Source organism: Anas acuta, chromosome 12 (genome assembly GCF_963932015.1).
Source record: "Anas acuta chromosome 12, bAnaAcu1.1, whole genome shotgun sequence".
NCBI lineage: Eukaryota > Metazoa > Chordata > Aves > Anseriformes > Anatidae > Anas > Anas acuta.
This window is the reverse complement of record NC_088990.1, coordinates 17,359,823-17,385,241: the sequence shown is the minus strand read 5'-3', so window position 1 is coordinate 17,385,241 and position 25,419 is coordinate 17,359,823. Positions and strand designations below refer to the sequence as shown.

At 41.5% G+C, this 25,419-nt stretch overlaps 1 protein-coding gene across 2 annotated transcripts in view; it reads left to right on the top strand.

The window, feature by feature from the left end:
* Nucleotides 1-725: 725 nt before the first annotated feature.
* Nucleotides 726-25,419, top strand: part of CHRFAM7A (CHRNA7 (exons 5-10) and FAM7A (exons A-E) fusion) — a 42,639-nt gene continuing 17,945 nt past the window's right edge. Inside the window, exons 1-3 of one of the 2 annotated variants that reach the window (XM_068695308.1) lie at nt 727-1,079; nt 2,096-2,235; nt 21,968-22,012. In XM_068695308.1, the coding sequence (XP_068551409.1) occupies nt 1,025-1,079; nt 2,096-2,235; nt 21,968-22,012 (240 nt within the window). In that variant the 5' untranslated portion in view covers nt 727-1,024. Of the gene's footprint in view, nt 1,080-2,095; nt 2,236-21,967; nt 22,013-25,419 lie in introns of both variants that reach the window. The other variant, XM_068695309.1, reaches the window with a different exon arrangement.

Here is a 25,419-nt window from a genome sequence, read left to right as displayed (position 1 = left end):
GTCAGTGCTTTACACAAAACACACTACCTGGATTTTTAAAGCTGAAAATTAACATGGAGTTACGAACTGCTGTTTGCTGGGTGATGTGAAGAACAAGCATTTACACTGAGTTACCTCCTGCAAATGGGGAGATCCTACAATACCATCCTCCCTTAAATGCAGCTGCCTGGATATTCATTTAATGCAGCAACTGAAGGGCAGGGATTTGGACGGAAAGACGTAACCCTTACGTGGCATCAGAAACATGCTTAAAGTTGCAAATGGGAACCTGACAATCAACTGAATCTTCTAGGCCTGCTTTCTAACTGCAGTGCGTTATACCTACACCAGGCAGGCGCTCCGGCATCCTTTCACCCAGGCATGTGTTTGTCAAGCACTCGGCCCCACGCACCTCAACCACAGCTGCTTTTCCTGCATCTGAACGCAACATCCCACACCAGCGCCACTGGCCTCGCACCTCCGCTGGGGCCTGACCCAGCACGCGTGCACCGACACCACGTTGCCACCTCCATCCTCCCCAAAACCTGCCCGAAGCCAAGTCCCCGCCAGGGCCCTGCGCTGGTCCCAGCTCGGCTCCCCCCGGCAGGGCAGGGCAGGGCAGGGCAGGGCCGTCCCGCCCGGCTCCCCAGGTGCCCCCCCGGGGCTGCTCCGTGCCCGTGGCGGAACAGCCGCCGCCGGTGGCGAGGGGCAGGCTCCGGGAGGAGGGCGGGAGGCTCGGCGCTGCCGTTTCGGGAGGTGCCAGCGGGCGGGGCTCGGCTGCCCGGCAGGGAGGGGGCTCCCCGCTCTCGCCTCTTTACCGGCGGAGCCTCTCGGCGCCGCATCCCCCCGGCTTGCAGCAGCCGCCCCCGGGCCGGGGCCGCGGCAGGCGGAGGGAAGCGGGCTCTGCCCCAGCCCCAGCCGGGCGCAGGAAGGGGCCGAGCCGCCAGAGGTCCTCGGCGGCTCCCGGGGGTCGGCGGCGGGAGAACCGTGCTGCTGCTGCTGCTGCTGCTGCTGCTCTCGCTGTCGCCTTCCCTCCCTCGCCGCAATGGGCCTCCGGGAGCTGGTGCTGTGGCTGCTGGCGGCGGCGGGGCTGGTACGCGGTGAGTGAGCCCCGCACGGGCGGCCGGGGATACAGGGGGGTGCCGGTGCCCGGGGGGTGCCGCTGCCCTCCGCAGCCCTGGGCAGCGCGGCGAGGTGCCGGCCGGGGCTTGGGGGGTGCCCGGGGCGGCGGGGAGCGGGGAGAAGCCCCTGGAGGCACTTCGGCCGCAGCTGCTGGCCGGCAGAGTGGTGCTGCTGTAGAGGGGGGAGTTGGCGACCAGGAAAGGAGAGGGGAGAGCAAAGTCTGCCCGGAGCGGGGACGGAGGCGGCTCACGTGCGGGGGACCTGTTCTGCCCTGACCCAGATTTCCTCTCCGTCTCAAAGTGCCGCTGTGCCTGGGCTGCTGCGCTCCATCCGTGCGGAGCTGCTCCCTCTCCCTCCATAGAAAATGGCAGAATAAAGATCCTCCCCGGATTCCATGTGTAAAAAGGATACAAGTCCCTGAACGTTATCAGGTGCATTGATGTAGCGCCTGCCGTCCCTTCCAGGGACCCGGTACCCACACTTTGTGGACAGAGCACAAAGCGCTGAGCACCTGCCCCAAAGAGTTCAGATCTGTAGCTCTGAGAGCAAGGCTTGGTCCTAACCTGTAGCCATTTTTCTCCCGTTGTCTCGTTGATGCCCTCTGCCGTACCCGTGCTCTGTGCCCCTGGTTACAGCCATGCCCGGGCAGGTGTCACCACAGAGGTGGGGAATTTCCTCCGCACCACCTCTCGCCGCTGGACCACGGCGTGCATGTGTTGATGAAGTGTCACTACCCACTAGAGTTTGCCACTCCTGGCCAGCCAAAGAGGGAATCCCCCTTATGGGATGGAATGAAAGGAAAGGATGATAATACATTTGTGGTACGATTTTGCTACAGTAGCTGATGAACTCTATGAATCCCAGTGGCATTTCTTATGCAGCATGTAGGATAACAGCTACGTGATGTCTGATATAATGAGAAGAACGTAACACCGTAGTTTTACTTTCCGATGTAGAATCCCAATCATTTCTCTATTTATTCCCATGCCCAAAGAGTCCCTGCAAGGAGAGTTCCAAAGGAAGCTTTATAAGGAGCTGCTGAAAAATTACAACCCTCTGGAACGACCGGTCGCGAATGATTCCCAGCCTCTCACTGTCTATTTCACTCTCAGCCTCATGCAGATCATGGATGTGGTGAGTCTGTAACCTCATAGGAAACTATTTTTTTAAAAGGATGGATTTTCCCTTCCCAGAACAGAGATACGCGATAGCAAAGAAAGACTGCAAGACCTTGGAAAGCACAAATAATTGGAGAGAGAATGCCAAATTTTGACCGCCTTTTTATAAAAAGCAAATATAACAGTAAAGTTTGTTTCTTTCCTAGAGCTCTTGTCAATATTCCCCAATGTTCTTAGCAGTAAGAAGTATTTAAGAGGATGCTCAAACTTTATATTTTGCCTTTGAATCCTTAATTGTACTTGTCCAACAAGAAGTGTAGTCTGTGGGGGAATATGCAACAACAAAGGTCTTGCTTACTGGTGGTCATTTGAGCTTCCTAGTTGGGAGAGGAGGGAGGAAAGGGGTGTTCTGGCCAAAATCCAGGTTATTTCTTATCTTATTTAGACAAGATTCTTAAATTCTCTGCTTACTTTTTAGCTGCTCTGTTGCAACCACAGTTGGGTGGTATAGCGATGGATATTCTTGTGCAGTGTTTTCTAGGCTTCTAAAATGCTCTGTAGGATCTTCTGGGTTCAAATATGAGTAATTTAAGCTTTATTCTTTCACAGCTGCACAAAGATCAAACTACACATAAGCAGATTTACAGTATTTATTTTTACTGAACTCAACTAACTGTGGGTGATGATAAAGAAGTTAATTACTTAAAGCTAGTAGTTAACCTTCAAACACCATCATCTTTCCATCAGAACCTTAAAGTGTTCTGAGGGAAACCAACAAAATTCAGAAAAGAAAAAGATGGGATTATTCATGACAAGTGGCTTGCTTTCTGTTCCCTTGGAAGCTGACAACTGCCAAAATCCAGACACTGTTCAGTTAGTATCTAAAGGTCAGTGCACACAGAACTCTGCAACTTTAAATGCTCATAGTTTCTATGCACATTTTTGCAAGTTTTAGGTTTATTCGACCTAGGGTGAAAACTAGGATTATGTATTTCCACTGTGATATTTCCTATTTGCTGAAGTGAGAACAGACAGTTGTAATCAGTGACTTGTTTCAGTGTCAGTGCCACTAAAGCCGGCAGGCAAAACACGTCACGCATCCCGTCTGTGGCAGATGAGCTCACACTATGCAATACCAGACAGCCAAGCAGAAGCTGTATGGGGTGTGCCTACCGGAGTGAGGGCAAGGGAAGAATGGATGTTATGCAGAGTGCAACAGTTTGTAAAGGTGCTGGCAGGCTGCCTCATGCAGACTGGGGCTGTGCACGGGTACCTGGGAGCCAGCAGAGCACAGCCAGACATCAGAACAAACTCTGATGGGAGACAACAGCCCGTACCAGGGGCTCATACCACAGATGACATGAACATCCCTTTCCCTGTAGGTGGGCATGCTTTTGTTATTAATGATACTTACTATGGGCAAGCTTAAGAAATTTCAAAAGAAGGGGATTTCCTCACACTGCGCGCTCTGCAGGTGCAAGCAGGAGGTGTCTCCTCAGAGTGAGTCTTGGTGTCAGGAGTCAAGTAAGCAAGAATACCTTTGGAGTATCAGAGACAACAGAAAGAGCATAAAAGTGAGGGACAACACAGAAACAGGAGCTGATACTGTGTTAACCAGGGATATATTCATTTCACATTTCATCTTCTAATTGGATTCCTTTAGGGTATATCAAGGTAAAAGCAAACGAAGAGGGATTTGAAGGGCAGGGGGGAGTCATGAGGACCGGGCCTGGATGGAATGGAGTAAGAGAGGGAAGCTGAAGTGAGGAGAAAGAAGGGCAGCACAGACCGTGCTTCAAAGGTCCGAAGGCCTGACGGCCCCTGTTTGGGCTACTGCTGCAGCTATTCCTGCTGGCTCAAACCTTCCTGGGTCTCTTGGCATGTACAGCAGCAATGTGGAGGACAGGGCAGAAATAACCACTAGGTCCTCTTGGCCCCACCTGCTCTGTGGGCTGCAGTGTCAGTCTAGCTGCACTTTCCAGTGCAACAACAGCCCTGCTTCTGCAGCAGCTCCTGCTGGTGGAGTCTCCAGCTGTGGCCATGCCTTCCTACCTGCCCACTTCTAGGTAGATTTTTATCTTTGGCAGTACCAGGCCAGTATGTCCCGGAAAGCTTAGCCACTCTGAAGGCCTGTTCAAACTGAGCACTTTAACAGAATGTATTTTCATCATGCTTCGGCAGATATCCCCACAACACACGGTGCCTCAAATGAATCTTGGACCAGGCTTCAATTAAAACCCTGTCCCAACCATGAACATATTTCTTAACACAGACTTCCTTACACCATCACTGAAAGTGTCCTGAATGGAATAAGCTGAACATCCATGAGACTTCATGAGACTTTCAAAATTCAATTCAATCTTTACTATACAGGTTTCCCTTGCATTCTGCGTCAGTTAAGAGTGGGGCTTTCTCTTCCCCACATGCCTGACACAGCTATAAGTGTGACCTTGCCTACTGTACGGAGAGATGGCTGCTGGGCAGACAGATGGCTAACGGCCAGCAGTCCGTTAAAAACTTCTGGAATTGTCAAATTTAATAAATAATAATAAAAAGTAGAACTGAAGGATTAAGATGCAAATATTCACAGATTGGTAACCAATCTGGGTATAGTCAGTAACTGGCAGTCATGGCTAATATGATTCAAAAGGGAGTTCTTGATCCTATGTGCCTTCCAAAAGATCCCCTGCATTATCAGTAAGAAGCCACAGTTTTTGTATCGACAGTTTAGTTACAGCTCATTCTGCTTGCTATAAAACTGACTGCATTTACTTCTCAGAGATCTGGGATTGACAGGCAAAGAAAGCAACCAACCATGAAGTAAATTAAGCTTCACACTACAAAACAAATGAGTTTTCTTCATTGTCAACAAGAAGCAAATGCTGGTGGGAATGACAGCTACTTGCAATAACAATTACTGGTTTAACAAGCTAGAAACAAAACATGTCACCATCATGCTATTCCTGCAGTTTATATATCCACTTTAATGGCTTCTCAGCTAATACAAGGTATACTGAGCACTAGACCCATCCAGAGCAGATCTGTCAAGTCCCCAGCAGAACTCCAGCTGCTGATTTCCTTACTTGAACTCTCTTCCATTCCACTCTGACTTTGCTGATAGCAGAAGGGAGATAGTATACAAAACCCTTTCCCAACAAAGTGGACATTCCCTACTTTACATTATTAGTTAATCCTTTTCCTTCTAAGAACTAGCAAATATTTCCATCTTATGCTTGCAGATATGTTTTTCATTTTCTTTTTATTAATATTTTATAATAATATGCACGCTAATTTCAGGACTACCTAATAAGGGACCTGTAAGTACAAATTGCCCCACCTTAGTTTAGTCCAGCAGGAGAAAACAGCTAATGAACTGCCCAGTGAGAATGCAAACTGACAGCATGAATTACGCAAAGTGTTTCAAGTGGGGAGGGAAAACGGGGGCAGAAAAATGCAATTTTGGAACACATTAATGAAGAGGAGAGCTAGGAAATTGGGAAATGCTTAGAAGAGGTGGGAACACATGGTAGACCTGAGAGATAGCAAGGGAGTTTGGAAGAATGGTGAACTTCAGGTGCATGAGGAAAGAAGCATGTTTGAAAGGGGTGGACTTTGAAGAAGCTTCTGTGTCTAGTTAAGATGCCCTTTCAATAGAAAGATCCTAGGTATATTTTAGTTCACTTCATTCCTAAATTCCTTATAGAAGAATTGCTGCTCTTAAGCCTTGCAAACAATCTTACAATTAAATCATAAATCAGTGAAAACAAAGTAGAAACAGCCAACTAGCCAGAAGTGCTCTTCAAGGACATTTGAGATTTATAATATCAGAAGATGAATAAGAGATTTCTTTTGCTTTTTATAATTATTTGCTTCAATTTTCTTGAAATGAGAAATGCCAATCAATTCAATAAAATAAATGAAAAATAATTTTCCTGTGTGATTTAATGAAGTCTTGTTTCAAAACTCCTTGCAGGAAAGCAATGTATATTGAACTAATAGACATAATAAACCTGTCAGGATCTGAGTTATAAAACATTTAGAGACATCTGACTTAAGGAAGCTAAACAAAATTCAAGAATAAGCACAGAAGGAAAATCCTAACAGATGAACCCTAAGGGTATCTTCATGCCTTAGTGGCAGTAAAGGATAAGGGATTAGTGGATGGTCAGAGTTGCTCATAGTCACAGCTTTAGCACAGTGTTTAAAAAAAAAATCAGGACAAGATGTAGAGAAGCTACTTATTTCCTCTGCGTCTCACCTGATGGAAACCCCATTATCTCCACAAAAAGTCTTTGGCATCTTCCTATCTAATATTTCCGTGCTGGTGTGGAGTGTGAACCTAGCCTATGCTTAGGGAAAACTTTCAACAGATAGATTTTTGTGAAACAGATTCTTTAAATGTTATTATTGTATATAATGTTATTATTGTATATAATTGTACAATTATATTGTATAATTGGCTGGATACAATTACAGCCATCACTTCCTTAAGCACTGTGTGGAGGCAAGCACTTAACATTCTTATTTCCTCCTGTATTTCCTCCCAACAACAATATCAGAGAAGAATATCCAGCCTATTGGTTTAGAGTGAGCACTAGGAACAGATGCAGAAGCAGTGCTCTTCCTGCTCTGCTAAATCTCATGCAGAACAGGGAACGGCATAGAAAAACAAATATAGTGATAGTGAAGGTATTAATTTTGTGCCTAGCCTGACATTTTTACAAGACATATTCATATTTGCTGTTAGTGCAGTTAAGGAAAACACATCTGAGAGAATTCCAGCCCCAAAAGTCGGAATATGAAACCGTAGAAATTAACACAAAATGATCATACATTTACACTGCAAATTACTGCTTAGAGACACAGAAGTGAAGATCTGGAATACATTGAGATATACAGTGATAGTTCAAATTCCAAGTTTACTGCTATCTAGACAAGCAGAAAAATCCAACATGTATTTCAGTTTGAAAGGGACCTCCAGAGGTCATCTAGTCCAACCCCCTGCTCCAAATATGTCTAAATAGATCCCCTTACTCAGGACTGTGTCCAGTCAAGTACTGAACACTTCCAAGGACACAGCTTCCACAAGCTCCCCCAGGTAACTTGTTTCCAGTCTGTAACTGCCATCAGGGTAAGAATTTTTTCCTAACCTTGGATCAGAATTTCCCATGCTCCACCTTGGAAACAACACTAAAAGCTTTCTAGAAAAATAAGGTACCCTTCCTTCTTCAGCAAGATTGGGTACATAGCATAAAGACACTTCTAGTGAAGTGTATCAGATTTCTTGACTATTTGCTGCAAAGTATGTATTTTGACTTTAATAAAGCCTTTCTGAATAACATTCTCAGAGAAAAATACGTAGAGATGCGTATTTGGCAAACCCACATTGCAGAACGGGTTATAAAATCATGGAGCAGTTGTCAATGATTCACTGTCAAAACAGTGAGATTTAGTTACACGGTGAGATTCCCCAGGAACCTATCTTGACCTCAATTATTTTCATTAATAGAATAGAATAGGTGGAATAAGAAGATTTTTCATTAAATTAACAGAAGACGTAAATTTGGGAGGGGCTTGGAGAATATTGAGGGCAAAAGTGAAATTTACCATTGTCTTGTAAAAGTAGAGCAAAGGAATTGGTTTGACCTAATTTGATGCATGTTTTTTGGAAAGCCTAAATTATGTTAAATTTTGAGTACTGTATTTTAAGAAATATTTGGATGCAGTGTAAATAAACAGTGGAGACTTTGCTTGGCTTCAATGAGTTTAATTTTAACCCTGGGTGCTTTCTTAACCAGGGCCAAAATAGGTCAATACTTCCTTCAAATGAGGGCAGATATTTGTATTATTTTTATCATTCTATTAAGTATAAATTGTAGTCATGGTCCAGGCTTTCCCTGTGCTAGATGATATGTAAACACAGCAGAAAAGTTCATCTCTGTTTGTAAACACTTACAGACAAGTTAGGTGTTGGCAGACTAGATACCTTTACCAGCAAAGTCATTCATGTCACTGTTGTTGATGAAACTCACAAGACAGTGTTAGTCAAATAAAAATGCTAAAGTTAAGACCAGACAAGCAATTGCCTTGGGATCAGAGCAATGGCTTTCTGATATTCATTCTCATTAATATGCCTTAGATTTTTCTAAGGACTTTCAGCAACAGTACTTTGCAATTGTTGACTACCTTACAGTGTTCTGGTGCTCTCTGGTTTGAATCTCCAATTTTTACCAGCTCTCTCTGTGGAACTCAGGACACCATTTTGTGAGTGTCCTAAGCTGACTGAAGCGCTCTGCTGCTGAAAGAGATGCTCTCAGTAGTCTCTGGCCTCATGTCCCTACCCCTCTGGCTTGCACTAGTGCCTCTGTGACTGAGTGGTGAGCTGTATCAATGTTGTGCGCAGTCATTTCTTTAGATGACTTGTCTTTAGTTTGGAGTTAGACTAACTTAAATTGCACACAAACCTCTACCCTTGGCTTTTTCACTTCTTTATTTAAAATATGTTATGTTTAGAAAACACAAGTTAGTTCCATCTCTGTCCTCATGAGCCATGTTTCTCAACCAGGAAAATGCTGGCTAAATACGATCTTAGCTTGTGAGTTCTATAGCAAGACAAAGTGACAAGCATTTGGGTGGATATAAATGTGTCCATTTTGCCCTATTCTGATAATTACTATTTTTTTCTTTTTACTAGCAGAAAAATCAGCATTAAGTCATTTATTTAAGGAAATTGAATTTAGTTATTAATCTCTATGAATGTTCAAATTGTTACTTATGTTGCACAATATCATTTAGATTGTAATCTTCCACAGCTTCTCCAGACATTTCCTAGCTAATTAAATCTTTTAGTACATAAGCTTTCACTTATTTTCCTGTTTCTCCTGGTTCTTTTTTAAATTTCTAGTTGGGAGAAAGAAAAGTGCTGAACATTTTTTTTTAACCTAGTGAGCAATAGCAGAATCTCAAGAGAAATCCTGTTCCTTTAGGCTGTTCAATTCACTTGTGCAGACCAAAGAAAAAATGAAAGCATGGAAACTTTCTTATGTTTATCTGAACTTAGTCAAAGTTTGCTCATTCTATATTGCCCTTGGTTACTTGTATGATTTAGAATTATATATTCAAGGGCTTTCATCCTTGTCTCATTTTACAGAGCATAAGTATACAGCTGACTTCAATGACTTACATACACTGCTTAGAAAAGCCACTGCATAAAAATCTGCAAGCTCAGTATTTGCAATCAAATACTCTGGACCCACTGGGCAAGATAGTAATGTGAAATATTTGAAATTTTAAAAAGAAAATTATGCTGTCATTCAGAGAAGCAGAACAGATTTTATTAAGAAACAGACTATAAAACAAACACCCCCTCAAAAAAAAAAAAAAAAGAGAAATTTAAATCTGGTAAGACAAATAAAACAACCAGATCAACAGGCTCATTGAAAAATGGTGCTAAAGAAGTTTTTAAGCTGTTTATCAAACCTCAGCAGCCGCTTTGTAAACAATGGTTGTGGCAGAAGCTCATCAAATCTGCATTATTCTTTTAATTTTTTGCATTCATTTTGGTACATTAGAAAAAGTCTCTCCAAGCTTTATTTTTCTTTAACTTGGCTGCTTCCCTCCATGCTGAAAGGAGAAAATATTTTCATTTTCATCTTGCTGCCATTTGCCATTCTACCATGATTTATTCCTTAGAATTTAGAAGAGCAGAACAGCTGGGATATGATTTTCAATATTTTTAATTAGTTTAATACCTGTGGAAATTACTGAATTATAACGTAAAAGTTTTCTACTTCCCCTCAAAATATGAAGAACAGATCTTCTCCAATAACAGCCTAAAATATTCTGATAATCGATGTATTTAAACAAGCAGCCAACATATCTCCAACCCTACTGTTGAGATTCAGGTTTACTAGGAGAAATTGCAGACTTATTTTTGTGGTATTTGTCAATTTTTCCTGTACTTTTAAATTCTTCTATTGAATATTTTCTGGCCTTTTGGACTATTTTTTTCATCAGTATCTTTCTTCTATCTTTGTATCTTTTATCAGTATCTAGTCTTCTCAGACAACGCTAGTTCAGGAGAGAGTAGATGTTCATGGTATGAGAACTTCAGGACTTTTGCTCTGGTTTCACAGGAGAGGTCTCCTGTTTAAACCACCTGGGAATCGTAATCCAGATCAGGTTTTGTGTTTGCTTGCTTGTTTTTAATGTCACAGAATCATAGAATGGTTTGGATTGGAAAGGACTGTAAGGATCATCTGGTTCCAGACCCCTGCCAAGGGCAGGGGCACCTCCCACTGGACCAGGCTGCCCAAAGCCCCATCCTGCCTGGCCTTGAACACCTCCAGGGATGGGGTACCCACAGCTTCCCTGGGCAACCCATGCCAGTGCCTCACCACCTCTGAGTGAAGAATTTATTCCTAAAACACAAGAAAAGCAAAGCAGTTTCTTTTAACATTCCTCTCATCCCTTGAGATATAATCAGCCCTAACCATGAAAGCTTAGTACCTTGTTTTCTAAACACACTGGTATGAATACTCCATTAACACAAGATGTGAGCAGATACCTAATGGTATGTGACTTGTGATGAAGGTTCTTATCCTTACTATGAAAAGTATGATTAAAGTCCTAGAAAGTAGATTCTGATGCACTGGATTGCTGTAAAGCACAGAAAGAAGAGCACAAAGCTTACTAGAACATGGAGTTTTCAAATTCACATCATCTAGAAATTACTAGTCCTCAGTAATCAGATAACAAAACCAAACTACAGCACAAGACATAAGTTTCTGAGAGTCCTGCTTTTCTAACTAGCGCTTGTCCTTATACAAGGATTTAAATTCAGCGAAGTTTAGGGACTGAAATGAATACACACCTTGTGATTTTAAGAGTTCCTCTTTTTATAAAGACTATTTACAGTTAAAATTACAATATTTCTGTCATATTCAAGTACTAGACAATACATCATGCTGTGGTTTTTATGCGCACATGGACTGATTACATGCTCTATAAATCTGGTACTCCTCGGCAAAACCTGTTTTACTGTGCATGTAAAGATGGCAGCTGACTTAATTTGTCTTGGATTTGATTTGCCTCTGACTGCACTGTGAACATGCACTGAGGGAAGAGTCCAGTGCAGGTGGCTGCCCCTGCTGGACCCATTTCTTGCCCAGGAAGGCTCCTGGAAGTGCTGTGCGAAGATTCTGTGGGCTGGATGAATTCTATGGGGAAAAGCAACGCCTGCCTAACCAGCACGGCCTCTGCCCCGCTCCTGTAACGTGACCTGTGTGGGTCCACAAGTTGGCAGAAGTGCTGCAGCAATTTCAGGGCTGATGACAAGCGAAGCCAGTAACTGCTGCCAAAGCAACGCACCTAACCTCCAGTGCTGTCCTTGGGAGCACCTGTGCTACCAGAGGAGCTTGGGGACTGGAGTAAAGCCCCAGCACTGGTTTAATAGTTTTAAATGTTAGTCCTGATGGATATGACTCTTGAACAGTAGAGTATGTGGTATTCTGTTTCATTTATGTCTGTATTCTCCGACCTGTGCAGATACACTGATTGCTTTTCTCTCAGAAAAGCATACACTATAAAAAGTTTTCAGTAATTTGCAAACTAATGGTGCTGACAACAGTTGAACAAAGCATTGCCAGAGGATTGCAAGCAATTTTCTATCTATGAAGAGTATATTAACATAGAAACATTTAAATGTTAATTACTTCAAATTTAGATGATACAGATTTGAATTCTTCAGTTTCTGTAAACTCCTCACCATGCTTGACTGAATAGACTACTGAGCAATCCAACTGTTCCCAAGCTAAATATATCTCTGAGTTACAACAAAGTAAAAAAAAAAGGTGTGGGGGGAAGTATCACAATGGGTTGGCAGCAGGCAGCACACAGCATATATGTACAAGCACTTATATAGAAAAATGAAATTCAAAATTCATTTAGAATTTCAAACACTTTAATGTTTATTTTCAGTGTTGACTAATTTATTTTGAATTTTTAAGTTATTTAACATTAAAATAGATGGTTTTCCAAGAATAACTAGAAGAAGCCTAACGTACAGTTAAATTCAGATTTAACCATCATTTATGATCGCATGTGCGTGGCTGTTCACTGAAACCAGAATTTGATTTGTAAAGAGGAAAGGTTGTTAACTCTGGCTTCAACACCAGCTATACTGGGAAGTGCTAACAGCATGGCATAAAAGATTTTATTGGCAGCAACATGAGAATATGAAATCTATCCAGTTTGTCCCTCCAAAATCCTCTAGCAGTGATGCGAAGCTGTATTTGCATGGCCTGTAAGCATATCCCTATGTTACGTACATGATGCTCAATAACCACGTGCAAAGTTGGTGGACCCACGCCCATGTTTATGCAGCACTACCCCGTGGGACTTGTATTGTTCTCTGTGTTCAGCTGTGAGTATTAAGAAATTTCTGTTGTTGGTAGCCCCATAATTACCCCCCATAGCTATGCAGTTGTGTCAGTTGACTATTTGAGAAGGAAGAAGCAGACCTTTCACACCCCACCACCAAGAGTACAAAAGGCAAGAATGAAGATGATAAAAGTAATGAGCACTGTTAAATTTGACTGAAACACTCACTGAGCTCAAGAAATTCAGATAAGCATGGATTTTATGGAATTTGGAGATTTTGCTCCATCTCTGACCCCATCAGCAGAAACGTTCATTTCATAGGAGAGAGTTTGCTCTTTTGAGTTGCCGCAGACAGCAGCCTGAAGGACCGTGTAGGTGTTCTGACATTTCAGTCATGACGCTTGTTGCATTTGTGAAGAAAGAGACACACAGGTGATTTTCATCAACATATTCCTCTCAGCCAAACTCATTGATCAACATCTTTTTTTAGTGACTCTGTATAGACACTAAAGAGAAGTGACCTCATGGATTCTCAGGGAAATTTTAAAATGAAGACCCTGTAAAAGAAGACTGTTTCCGTGCATCTACATGCTAAAACACGGCTGACATGCTCTGGTCAGCTGTGGAAATTTCTATTGCACAAAAGAGCATAGAAGAATGCTGGCAAGGGGCTGGTGCTGGAGCTGTATGCTCTGATCACAGTGAGGGAGAGGAAGAGGCAGCTCTGTGTTCAGCTCCTAGTTCTTCCACGAGCCCTGTCTTCTCTCCGTGAAGACATCACTTGCATTCCTTCCACAATAATTTACTACATAAAAATGCTATAGCAGCATTTCCCTGTGATTTTGAACGTTTTGATGAGGAAGACTTAATAACAAGCCATATATGACTTAAAATTGATAAGCAAGAATAAAATATAGGTGAATCCCTAGATATAAGTCTATCTTAGCATTACTGTGACATCAGGGTGTAATAACCTGACCTTTCAACTTCTGTGTTTTGCAGCTTATCTCTAGGCAAATACAGCAGCTTCAAAGGCTTCAATTCCCGTTTTAACTCTGTTTGTGGAGGAAGGCTAGGGGAGCTCTTTCATTCCCTCTTAGTCTGGGGAACGGTCTGTACCTGCCAGATCCCAGCATGCGTTAGGAGCTGGCGTGCCTATCCGTGTCTATCTGTGTCAAACTGGCAATGGGAGCCACCACCTAGAGCCAGTGCTGAGCACTAACGCAGGGTTCAGTCTTCTCGATGGGAGCGCCATGGAACACAACTGAATCGAGACTGACTGGGAGGGAAGGTGACAATACAGTTATTACTTAGCATGTTTGCAGTAAATGCAACGACACTTTTAGGTCTATGCTATATTTAATAATTGAACTGAGTGAAACCTACAGTGAATCATGGGAATTCATAAGTTGAAATAAATTCACCCTCCCTCTCTTGCTCTTCAAAAGAATATTTTTTCCCACAAGATGTTCTGAAGTATGTTCCTAGCTATGCTGTACTCTGCTCGTTTAATAAGCCTGATCCCTGCTTGTCTTTGCAAGGGTGAATGTGTTCAAATCTAAATACAATCTCTTGTTAATAATGATGTACTGAAAAAGAAAAATGACTGCTATTACAATTACATCCCCATGGTAACAGAAATGGTACATCACGAGCCTGTTACACACGTTTGTAATCTCCACTTCTTTTCTGTGAAACTAGGTGGAAATAAGTCTCAAGTCCACTGCCAGGACAAAGCCCTGTTACAGTCAATGGCAGTCACAACTGTCAGATGTTCTGTCAGAGTATAAAAGGAATGGAAACACATTCCCGTGTTTTAAGTAGGCTCAGATGCTCTGTCCAGAGTTAAGATGGCTCTTCTGTACTCTCCCTCCAGCAGTTTGGCTGCTGTATAAGATTTGCATCAATCCAGAAGACCCGTGAACTGTTTTGAACAAACTCTGCCTCTCTTTTAAGCAGGACAAAATAACTGGGGAGAGAGCACAGGCTGCTTCTTGAAAAAAGCATGTTAGACCAAATGGTATAAAGGAACCACCGGAGTTTTTCAGACTTGCAAAACAGAGCACATATGGGACAATTTCAAAAACAAATCAAAACACCAAAACATCAAACTCTCAGAATTTTACTTGTAATTAAGGGCAGCTTTTTTCTTTACCTTTATGTTCCCTAAAAACCTATTTCACATTATCAACTCTCCACATGGCTTTTTATTCCTATGCAAAAAAAAAAAAAAAAAAAAAAAAAAAAAACAAATAATCCTTAATTCCATCCCAGTTTGCATTTTAAGCGATCTTGCCTTTTGGCAGGGGAAAATGTAGGTGATTCCTTAGGCTTCAGGGGTAACAAACATGCCCCACTAGGGAGCAGCCTCTGTTGCAGTCTTCAAGATCAGGACTTGCTACTGCTCCCACCTAAGGACTACAGGCAGTCCTTGGCAAGCAGCAGCAATTTTCATTTCAATGGCTCTGCAGAAGTGCTGCGCTTCATCCTGTCACTGTGGCTGCCTAAAAGCATGCCTGCAGCTCCAACCACAAGATACGTGAGCACCTTGCTGGCTTCAATGTTTTTATCCGTACATATATAGCACAGAGCTGAGGAAGCATTATTGCTCCTGTTTTCTCAAACAGGAAGGTGAAGCACAGTGATAATCAGGTGTCCACCACTCCGAAGGACCATTTCAGGATAAGGAATTCCCTGTTCCCAGGCTTTCCTCTGACTTTATCTTTTCTTCCTTTCCAATTTCCTGCTACATGAGCGGCTTGCTATGGAACCTGTCTAGGATCTGGCTTTGCTGGGGAACTCATTCTATATCTCTTTTATCCTCTTCCAAGTCTATGGCACTGCTTCAATGCTGGGCTCTCAGATATGATCTTCAGCACATTGCTTCTACAAGGGATTATGTCTGCTCCATCGTTAGGGCCTGATAGCTTCCATGAATCTTAGCTCCACTTGATAGCAGCTTGATCTGACAGCATCAGAGAACTGTCAAAAGGAGCCAAAAGCTAGCAGTAGATGTATCTTTTGCCAACTGGTCATATTATGAGTGCTTAACTCACCCTCCAGTCCCTTCTCTCAGAATTAACACTAAGAATTCAGGCCTTTTCACTTTGTACAGAGCTCAGTGCGTGACCCTAAAAAGGAAGAGGAAGAAAACCCCAAGCTGTGTTGTGAAAAAATTCCCTCACTAATTAAACATGGCAGGATTTTAAATGAGGTGGGATAAAACTTCATTAGGTGCTAGTACTTTGACAGAAGATGCTGAGAATGTTTAATGAACGAGTGCTGAGGCAGTGAGGTAAGAGCTAATGAACTAATTAACCTTCTGGTTTTAAGAGGCTAACATTCAAGCAAACAGAAGTGAAAATCTATATTGGAAGTGCCTTACCAGGCTCTCACTGGCTGCCAGCCCATTCTTAATTTCAGCCTACAATTACGAACGCTGGTCTTGTGATGAGATGCTGGTCAGGAACCTAGCATTTTTGCTAATACTGAGGGATGTCTTAACATGTTTCTAGGAACTTTTATTAAGGTTCATAGTAACCAAAGTGCAGTTCAAGGAGGTGCCGAAGAAAGCTGGAAGCAAGCTGTGTCTCTAAAGCCTTATAATGCTGGTTCTTCAAATGCACACAGGCTTTCTCTGAAATCACAGGGTGAGAACTTGACTCTGCTGCTATCAGGAGGAGTTCTGTTGCTTACTCTGCAGTTTGCACACTTGTGTTTAACTAACCTTAAGAGTTATGCAGTATGCCACTACTATGCCAACTCATTCAGAGTTAAGGCTCTAAGCCAAATCATATTAACTGTGTTTCTATAGAAGCATTACATGAACTACCCTTCATCTGTGAAGGCAAAGACGGTTGATGCTAAAATTTTCATAGCCATGTAAGAGGCTTCTGGTTCTCAGATGCGAACAGTGGTACAATTTAGAAGTCCTTCTGAAAACTGAGGCCCTTTCACATGTTGAATCAATAAATAAAGGTTTTTGGAATTATACATTGTTTATGAAAATTCTGATTTAGTTAAATATTTCTCAAAATGAAATTCAGGAACTTACTAACTTGTTTTTCAACAAAGCAAGTGATTTTTTTTCTTTACAGCTGTATGTAATTATTTATCAAAACATTTAGAAGACTGATGCAGTCTGAAGAGTTAACATAGCTGTTTTTAGAGAAAGAAAGGAGATTAACGGGTTTTAGGAAATGCTTTTATTAAAAATAAGCATTTAGGAAATGTGTCTGTAGTCAGTCATTTCGCTAGTTGAAAATCTTTAGCTTGCTTATGGGGAAGAAAATACTACACTCTTCTGAAGCGGAATTTTCTTAGGAGTCTTGCAGAAAATGGACAAGAGAGGGACAAGCATTGCCTGGAAAGACGAGGGAGCAGGAAAGGGGAAAAGACTTTCTATAGAGACTCTGACAGTGCATATAAACACTGGGTCTTTCCTCAGCCCCAAGGTGCCTACAGAGCAGCGTTTTAATTGATGGACAGCAGCATTGCCTCCTCCTGTGCCCAGAAATGTGCTATCTATCTTGGCTCTGAGAAACATAAATGATGAGTGAGCGTGTCTGGAGATTAGAACAGAAGGAGCTGAATAGACTCTAGCGTATGAGCAATGACAAGCAAAAAAGGCTTCTGTGAAGCTTTCATTCTCTGAAAGAAAAGTCATTCCAGTCATCTGGAAGCAGTCTGCAAACTTGGACTGGATTTTGTTAAAAGGTTTTAATTATAAAACTGACATGGTTTGTGTTGATGGTTCTGTTGCCCCTCAGTTTTCCACCAGCCCAATGCTCCGCAGTCCTATGACACTTCTTGTCATGCTTTCAGATTCTCCTGTTCATGCTATTCTGCTTCAGGAAAAAAAATAAAGTCTATGGAGCAGAAAGTAGATTCTGCATTTTTCATCAGCCATGTTATTACCACACTAAAAAGTATTTTTTCTTTTTTGTTGTTGTCATTACATAAATATTTAATTTCTTCCCTTCAAGAGGGAAGGGAATATGATGGCAGCCCCCTGGTAGCAGTATGTTTTCGAAGAGGTGACACGGTAGGAGTGGCTGCTCCCTGACTACATCAACCATCTTTACCCAGGAACCCCAGCCACAGCTGCAGTGCTGTGACTAAACTCCCTGGTGACATTAGCAACATAGCCCTCTTTCCTTAGGTCTTACTTTTTCTGTGATTTAGGTGACATTTAACCATGTAGAAATAAATGAAGAATTGAAGTGCAAGAGTTACTGCTAATAGATTTTAGTTAGGACATCATTTTATGCAAGTCTTCTGGGAAGCATTCATTTCTTGCTACTTGCACGTCACCGTCTGCATGCCAGGCTACAGGCTGACTTCGCTTTTCCCTTTGGTTTTTGCTGGGTAGCTTTTCTAGCGTGGATGCTAAATAAGCTGACATCCCTTTGAAAGCAAGCAGATAATGTCCCTTACAATGTTTATATTGCCCAGGCTAATGTCCTGCACAAAGCATTGTCAGATTTCCACATATTTTCTGTTGCATATTTTTTTGACCATAGAGTAAGGGTAGGGTAATGTGAGAATCTGATACTCTGCTTCCAAAGGTGATCGGTCTGACAGACTGTTTTAAAATGAAAAGGCAGACAAAATCAGAGGGGAAATGGAAGAATGAAGGCAGTGCAATTCCCTGCAAGAACTTACAGAAATTTTTGGTACCTCTAGCTTCAAAAATGAGTGAAGGACCATTCAAGTCTTCCTGATGCCAACTACTTCCCCTTCGTTAATCATGCTACCATAAAAAAATGTGATAACCAACCCAGTAGCAGCTGCCACCTGCCATCACAGATCATGACTACAATTACGAATTAAGCAGACCGAGGTAGCCTCCCACCAACTTCCCATGCACAAATGAAACCTAACTAACTCCTTGTGAGCTGGGCCACTTCTCCAGTACCACCACCTGCACAGCACATAACCTAACATAGCTGGCATGGGAAAAAATACCATACCAGTCCAGACTACATTATACAGTTACTGGCCTCATTCTCTGACTAATTTTCCCTGCATTTGAGAATGTCTCAAGGTCTTTTCTTTGCCCCTTTATAGTAGAAAAGGTTTGTAACAGGAGCTGCCTTGCCTTGGCATTCTACAGTTTTTACAAAGTGTTCATAAAATACTGCGATGCAACAAGAAATGGTGACATTCTGTGGAACATTTCAAGCCCACCCATCATTTTATGGGGAAGTACGGCACAACTCTGATGAAAAATGATAATAATGCAGTTTGCTGTAAAGCTTCTAAAACAGTATCAAAAGTCCCCTAGACAGGAGAAACTCTGCAGAATGTCTTCTGCCCCACCTCTGCCAGCTTCACTTGGGCCTGGAGAAAGGGACAAAGCCTTTAAATCAGAAGCTTTCCTCTAGTGATGGGTGAGTCAATCCAATCATGACTACAATTTTGGAAGCCATTTGCTCCTAGGAAAAACACTATAAACCAACTCTCAGCATGCAGCGAGTTCTTGTAGCTGAGGAGCCGTGATAGGATTTACGATTCAAACACTGATGGATCTTGAAATATAGTGATCCAAGTGGGAGCTATTTTGATCAAACATACTCTTTAAGGCTCTAAACATTTAAAATGCCAGAAAGAAAGACCAGGAAAGCAGCATGGTCCATCTTCATTTAGGGTTTGTCTTCACCGTAAAAGTTATTTTTGAAGTAGTACTCTCTAGATACTCAATTTCTGGTTGGTTTTGAGTGAAAGATTATTACTCAGAATAACTCTTGGCTTTCAGCAGCTGGATTAGTGCCCCAGAAAATGTCTGCAGAGTCTCCTGCAGGCAACCTGGGATGGCTCTGCCATGTGCCCAGCTGCAAGGCAGCGTGGCAGGCGGCTGAATCACTGCCAGCAGCACAGCTGGATTGAAGGGCTGCTGCTCCCTTCAGCTGGGCTGCTTTCACTGGTGAGTGCGAGCTTCCTAGCCGGGTTCTGTGATGTGTGCTGGTTGATAGTAGAGCTCCTTTATGTTATTCCAGAAATAGTTCGTCTGACTACGCTGTAGACTCAGGGCTTCAAAATAAATCCCCATGGCATATCATTAGCTTGAGCACCAGCAGCACTCCAGCTTTAGTGCAGTCTTTTCCTGCTACTCAAAAGGGAACTTTTAAAACATCACTTATCTAAAGCTGGAGCCATTTGTGTGTAGAAAAAGATCACGCTGGGAGTAAAATGTGAGTTTAACTCAGGATTTAACAGTGCAGGAGTACATGCCGTTTAGCTAATCATCCTGAAACAAGTTTCCCACAACATAATGGATTCTGAATTGCCCTGCACTTTTGTGTAGCCAGGCAGACCTGTGCACAGCAACAAACCTACTGTGTCCTGTGGTGAAGCCACACAGCAGTGGTGCCCTCAGCTTTGCTTAGGTGCAATAGATTGGACATCGTGTCCATAGGAACTTGGCATGTTCATCTAGGATGACACACAGAGCCTTGAGAAAATGCTACTGAACTTTACATGCTGTTATCATTGGCAGTGTTTACGTCTGACCTAAAATGCTGAATAGAAACATATACAGGCTTTATATAACCCTCAATTGCAACACTGGTTTATAGACTTCTGTTCATGGTATGAATGATCTCTTAAGCATTGTTTCTTTCACTCATTAATTAAAGATCCCAGGTAAATTAGTTTTGTTGTGCTCTTATACCATATGGAGCTTACTCAGAAAGGCATCAAGTTAATGTTTGCATGGCTAGAGAATAACAGCTACTATTACAAATTAATTACTACTTTGCCTGGCTGACATCTTCAGCAATATCTTCAGTATGCTTAATAATGTATTTCTGGTACCAAAGAGTTAAAGAAGCCTGTTTCCCCAGGATGCCATTTAAATGAGTTGTTCCCTTGAGATAAGATTCAGTGAAAAAGTAAGGTTCAAAGAGGTGATGAAGCAGAAAATAGGAAAAGTGCTGAATCACTTCCTGTGGTCTATGATTCCTTTTATTTTTTATTTACTTTTTTATTTTAAAGGAACTTAGGAATGTGCGTTTGAGGGCAGACTTTATTGATTCACAATACTGATCTTTACCTAAATATTTTACTTGTCTCTATGTTGTACATTTAGTTGTGATTACACACAACCTAGTAATGCTGGCATGTGCCTACCAATGCTGTTCCTCAAAAGGCTCCACTTGCTTTCAGAATACTGTTACCCCTTGCACTGTGTTTGATTTTGCATGCTGTGTAACTCCTTACTGTAGTGCTAATCTAATATCACTTCACTTAAACAGCACTCAGAACTTTTGTTCAATTATAAGTCCACCAAGCAACAGCAAAAGAGTATTTACCTTTAGTAAAGGTAAGTATTATCAAAAAACCAGCTGTTTTGGTATGAAATGTGATTAAATCTTTTTTGGCCATATTGGGCCACTAAACAAAATTTAAGTTCAAGAGAGAGATACCTAGAAGTCTAGCTATTCAGAAGTCTAGATAGACAAGCAACTCTGACAGTTCCTGCTGTACAGGTGACTGAAGCTTGCTATCTCACTTCCTTAGACTGCAAATGAAGCTCTGGCTGTTGCTGGGACAGGGATTGTGCATTCAGCTCAGAGGGCAGAACACGGCCAGTATATGGTATATTCCATTCCCTTCGCACAACCCAGGTGGATGCTGATACAGTTTGAGGGATGAGTAATTGCCGGTACCTCCCGAGAAGTAAGATCACCAGCATTTCCCCATGTCTGAGAAATGAAGAATTCATCCCCTTAGTTAACTGCAGCATTAAGATGCCAATTCTGTCACCTGAGCTTACATCAGATAGTCACAGGGGGTGAGCAGTAAGGCCTTCAAATTGTAACTTCCAGCACAACAGTAATGTGCTGCCCTGACAACCCTTCTCAGGTAAAACTGGGATGGAACGCTTCAGTGTGTAGTTCCACTGAAACCAGTGGGCTGCTTGCCTGGTGAGAAGCTGCTCGATCCAGCCTCAATACCTGTCATCTGCGGTTAGCCACACGTCCTGTGTTCAGTGTTTCTATTAGCTGCATATGTCTGCTGGGTAAGGTTAATTAGTGAGAGGGCTGCTCCTAAGCAAAGGTGAAACAGGCAACCTCTCTGATAATCTCTTGTGCCTTTTGAGATATTATTAAAGAAGGAGCCCCTGGAAAATATCTGGCAGAAAGATACCCTCCAGTAACAGCGTGCCTGACAGCAGTAATATGAGATACATTACAAACTACCTGTGAAAACTTCCCATGCAGTTAGGCAGGGGCAATGATTCCTTTTGTCTTAAAAGGTACCTTAGCACAACTAGTCCATAGTAGCTGACTGTATTTACTAGCGTTAGCCACGTGATACTAAGTTGTCATTTTTTTTTTCTCCCCTCCTTTCCTTCTTCCTTTCAGGATGAAAAGAATCAGGTATTAACAACAAACATCTGGCTACAAATGGTGAGTTCTGAGAAACAGAGCAATTTTTTTCCTCCTTTGGTCTTCACATTTCATCTTGTGATGGTGCCAATTTTAGGAAGCTTTCAAGCTTTTGTTCTGCATCTCACCACACAGTATACAAAGCTAAAGTGAATGGCAAACTGCAAGGCTGAGATTTAGGACCTGATGTTGTTTCAGGTGTTTCTGAAAACTTGTATGAATTTGAGTCACCACAGCTAGATATGTCACAAACTTACTGGCCTTGATTTAGTCACTCTAAAAACTCTCAACCACCCTAAGATACCAATGTCCAGAGTTCCAGTAACTGTAGGTACAAGTTCCTTATCACCCATTTCAACAAATCCACTATGTAGAGGTAAATCATTTGGTTGTGAAAGAAACCTATACATGTATGAAATATATTTCATCTGTAAGAGCTGTTTTGATCAGAACTCTGGTCCACAGTTCTGATACAGGAAGAAATCTATTCCACAGAGATTCATTATTTCCTGAAACCTAGTGCCACTGTCCTAACCGCATGGCTCTGCTGTCCTATTTGCTTTGCTTTCAAGTCTGTCTCCTTAGGAAACTGCAAGAGAATTTTAATTAAGATGGACACGCTGTTTTCATGTTGTTCAAAATACTGCTTTTGTTAAACATCAATCATCATCAAAGATTAACTGTCAAGATGAGATTTTTTAAGGTTATTTCTCCAAATTCTGTTTCTCAGTTACATGACAAATATATATTGGAACACAGGTTCAGCTTCCTAATGCTCAGCTGCGAACACTGTATTTTTATCCTGGTTTCCCTGTTTGTTTGGCATACATATGGTGTTTGTTTTTCAAGCAGTAGCTTTATTTTACCTTTTGATGCAATGTTTAGCTGCTACAGTTGTCACAGAATTTTCAGACCTTTTTTTCAGACTTAACGTACCTCTGTTGCCACCACTAGACAGCACGGCAGAGAACTTTGCCCCCCATTAACTCACGGCTGACATCACTGGGTAGGAGTAAGTGTCACTCACTTTTTAATAAATGGAAGAGACAGTAGAACAGTCAAGAATGTTGCGAGAGTATTTTAAATTTCTTCAAGTTTAACTCGTGAGAGAGCTGCCCCCAAGGCAAAGGAGCCTACACAGATTTATTCTGACTTGAATTTTTAATTAGTTTACCACTAAAATTTAGAATTAACAAGATGCCTCTTACCATGCTGACTACTGGGCTCCTAGTGCTGCCACAAAAAATATCTTCCATAAACCCATGCTTTACAAAGATGGGGTGATGTGGGCAGTTTTCTCCATACTACAGTAGCTGGGATGACAATTGGCATTTAATTCCCATCTGTATTGCAGAAACTGAACTGTATGGGCTAAGTAAAGCTTTACAGGAGAGTTTTACTTCTCAAGACGATCGTGCTGCTTCAACAGAAACTTTACACCTTTCCGTTTCTTTAATCAGCTCATTTGATCTAAATAGATTCTTTTTTCTTTGATTAGAGTATTTCTATAGTAGGCCTCTCCTGCACTGTGGCAGGCTTTAGGAAACAAATGAGAGATTGTTTGGATGACCTTTGGAGAGAACAGCATGGCTGTTCCATTTATTCACAAAGAGTTGACATGGAAGAAGCATTTAGCTCATGCTGTTTTATAGGCTTGTTTTACAGCAGGGTTAAAACTGTCAAATATAATATGGTTTTGGCTTTGACAAAATGTTGCTATAATTTCTTACCAGGAAAATGTATGACAATTCACACCCAAGAAGCTATCACTTATTTTTCCTCTCTTTATCCTAATGTCCTTGTCCTTTTGGAGATATTTTTCCCCAAGTAAATTTTTGGTTCTTTTATATATTTGCTGTATTTCTTTTGATTTATTCACCTTAGTACATACTGTATGTGGAACATGTTAGGACCACAATGAGCAGATCACTTGGATACTACAAAAAATGCAGCTACTTTTCATAGCCTGTGTTTACATTAAAAAAAAAAAAAGTGTTTCTGTATTCACTGTTTATTCAGTGTATACTAGACAGATTCAAAGCATGATTGAGGCAAACATATGACATTTTATGACACAATGGTCTGCAATGAGAAGTTTTTCCTTGTATGTCTGCCTCCACTCCCTTCCTTGATAAATCATACATATAACCAAAGATGTATCTTAAATATATTTTATCTAGTCATCAATGAAATACTTAAGTACAAAAAATAACCTGGGAGAAGGGTGAATAAAACTAGCATTTATCCAGACTCTTTGGTCAGGAACTGTATCTCCATGGCAATACTGCTCAGTATCAGAATCTTAAACTCGATCGAAGTTACAGCAGGAGCCTTGCCTAGTCAAACACTAAGCCAATACTAATACAAATACTAAGCCAAGTACCCTTAGATGTTTGCTTTTCTAATCTGCATCAAACATACTTCAGCTGCAGTGGAGGCTGTAGCTCCAAAATTAAAACAAAATGAAACAGGCTTGTGTCCAGCTCAATGAGTAAACGCTCTGTAAATGTGGCTAAGGAGAGCAACCACAATCTGCTTAGTGTTATTTCTAATCCAGTCTTCAAAAATTAAGTTTTCTGTTAGACTTTTGACTGTCTTCACAGCGTTCAGTGACACCCTGTGCTACATCATGTTGGCTACAATAACTTGCAGAAGTTAGAATAAGAAATTCTTGGATACGTTGGTATTATTTTAATGCTATTCAGATGCCAATCAGCCAGAGAGTCTGGGAGGCCAGTGAGCTCAGCAGCAGCTGCCCCATGACCCTACAGTCCCAGCCATGTGCCCGCTAGTCAAAAAAAGTGACTTACTCTGTCAGCTTTTGACAAAGAGTCACAAAATTCAAACAAGAACCCACAGGTTTAAACACAACACCTCAAAACCACACTCCAATTGCCTTACATTTCTACACTCAGTAAATAAAGAAATAAATAAATAAAATATCATGAGGATCTTGGTATGTCTAAATTCTACAAAAGATAAGTAGTAGAAAGTACAGTGATTTTTTGTCAATCAGGGAAGATCATATAATATAATTTACCATAAAAATGGAGCTAAAAATATTGAAATAAAAAGATGACAAGCAGTTGATCAGGTTATATAAGTTGTGTATAGATAAACGTGAACAAGAGATGTAGTTTGTCATTAAAGAACTGTGAATGGAGTAGGAAGTGAAAAGAAAAAAACTATTAACAGACATATTCTGATTTAAGATTCCTGTAAAAACAAAACTAAACAACAACAACGACAAAAAAAAAACACAACTAGTATCTGTGGAGCAAAAGGAAAAAAAAACAATACAAAACTCAGATCATTTGTCCAGGTGACAAAGAACTAAAAATTCCTAGTAAAAAGTTAATGAGAAAAATATGGAAGCACATGCCAGGAAGCACAGTTCTAAACCCTGTTGGTTTGACCACAACAGAACC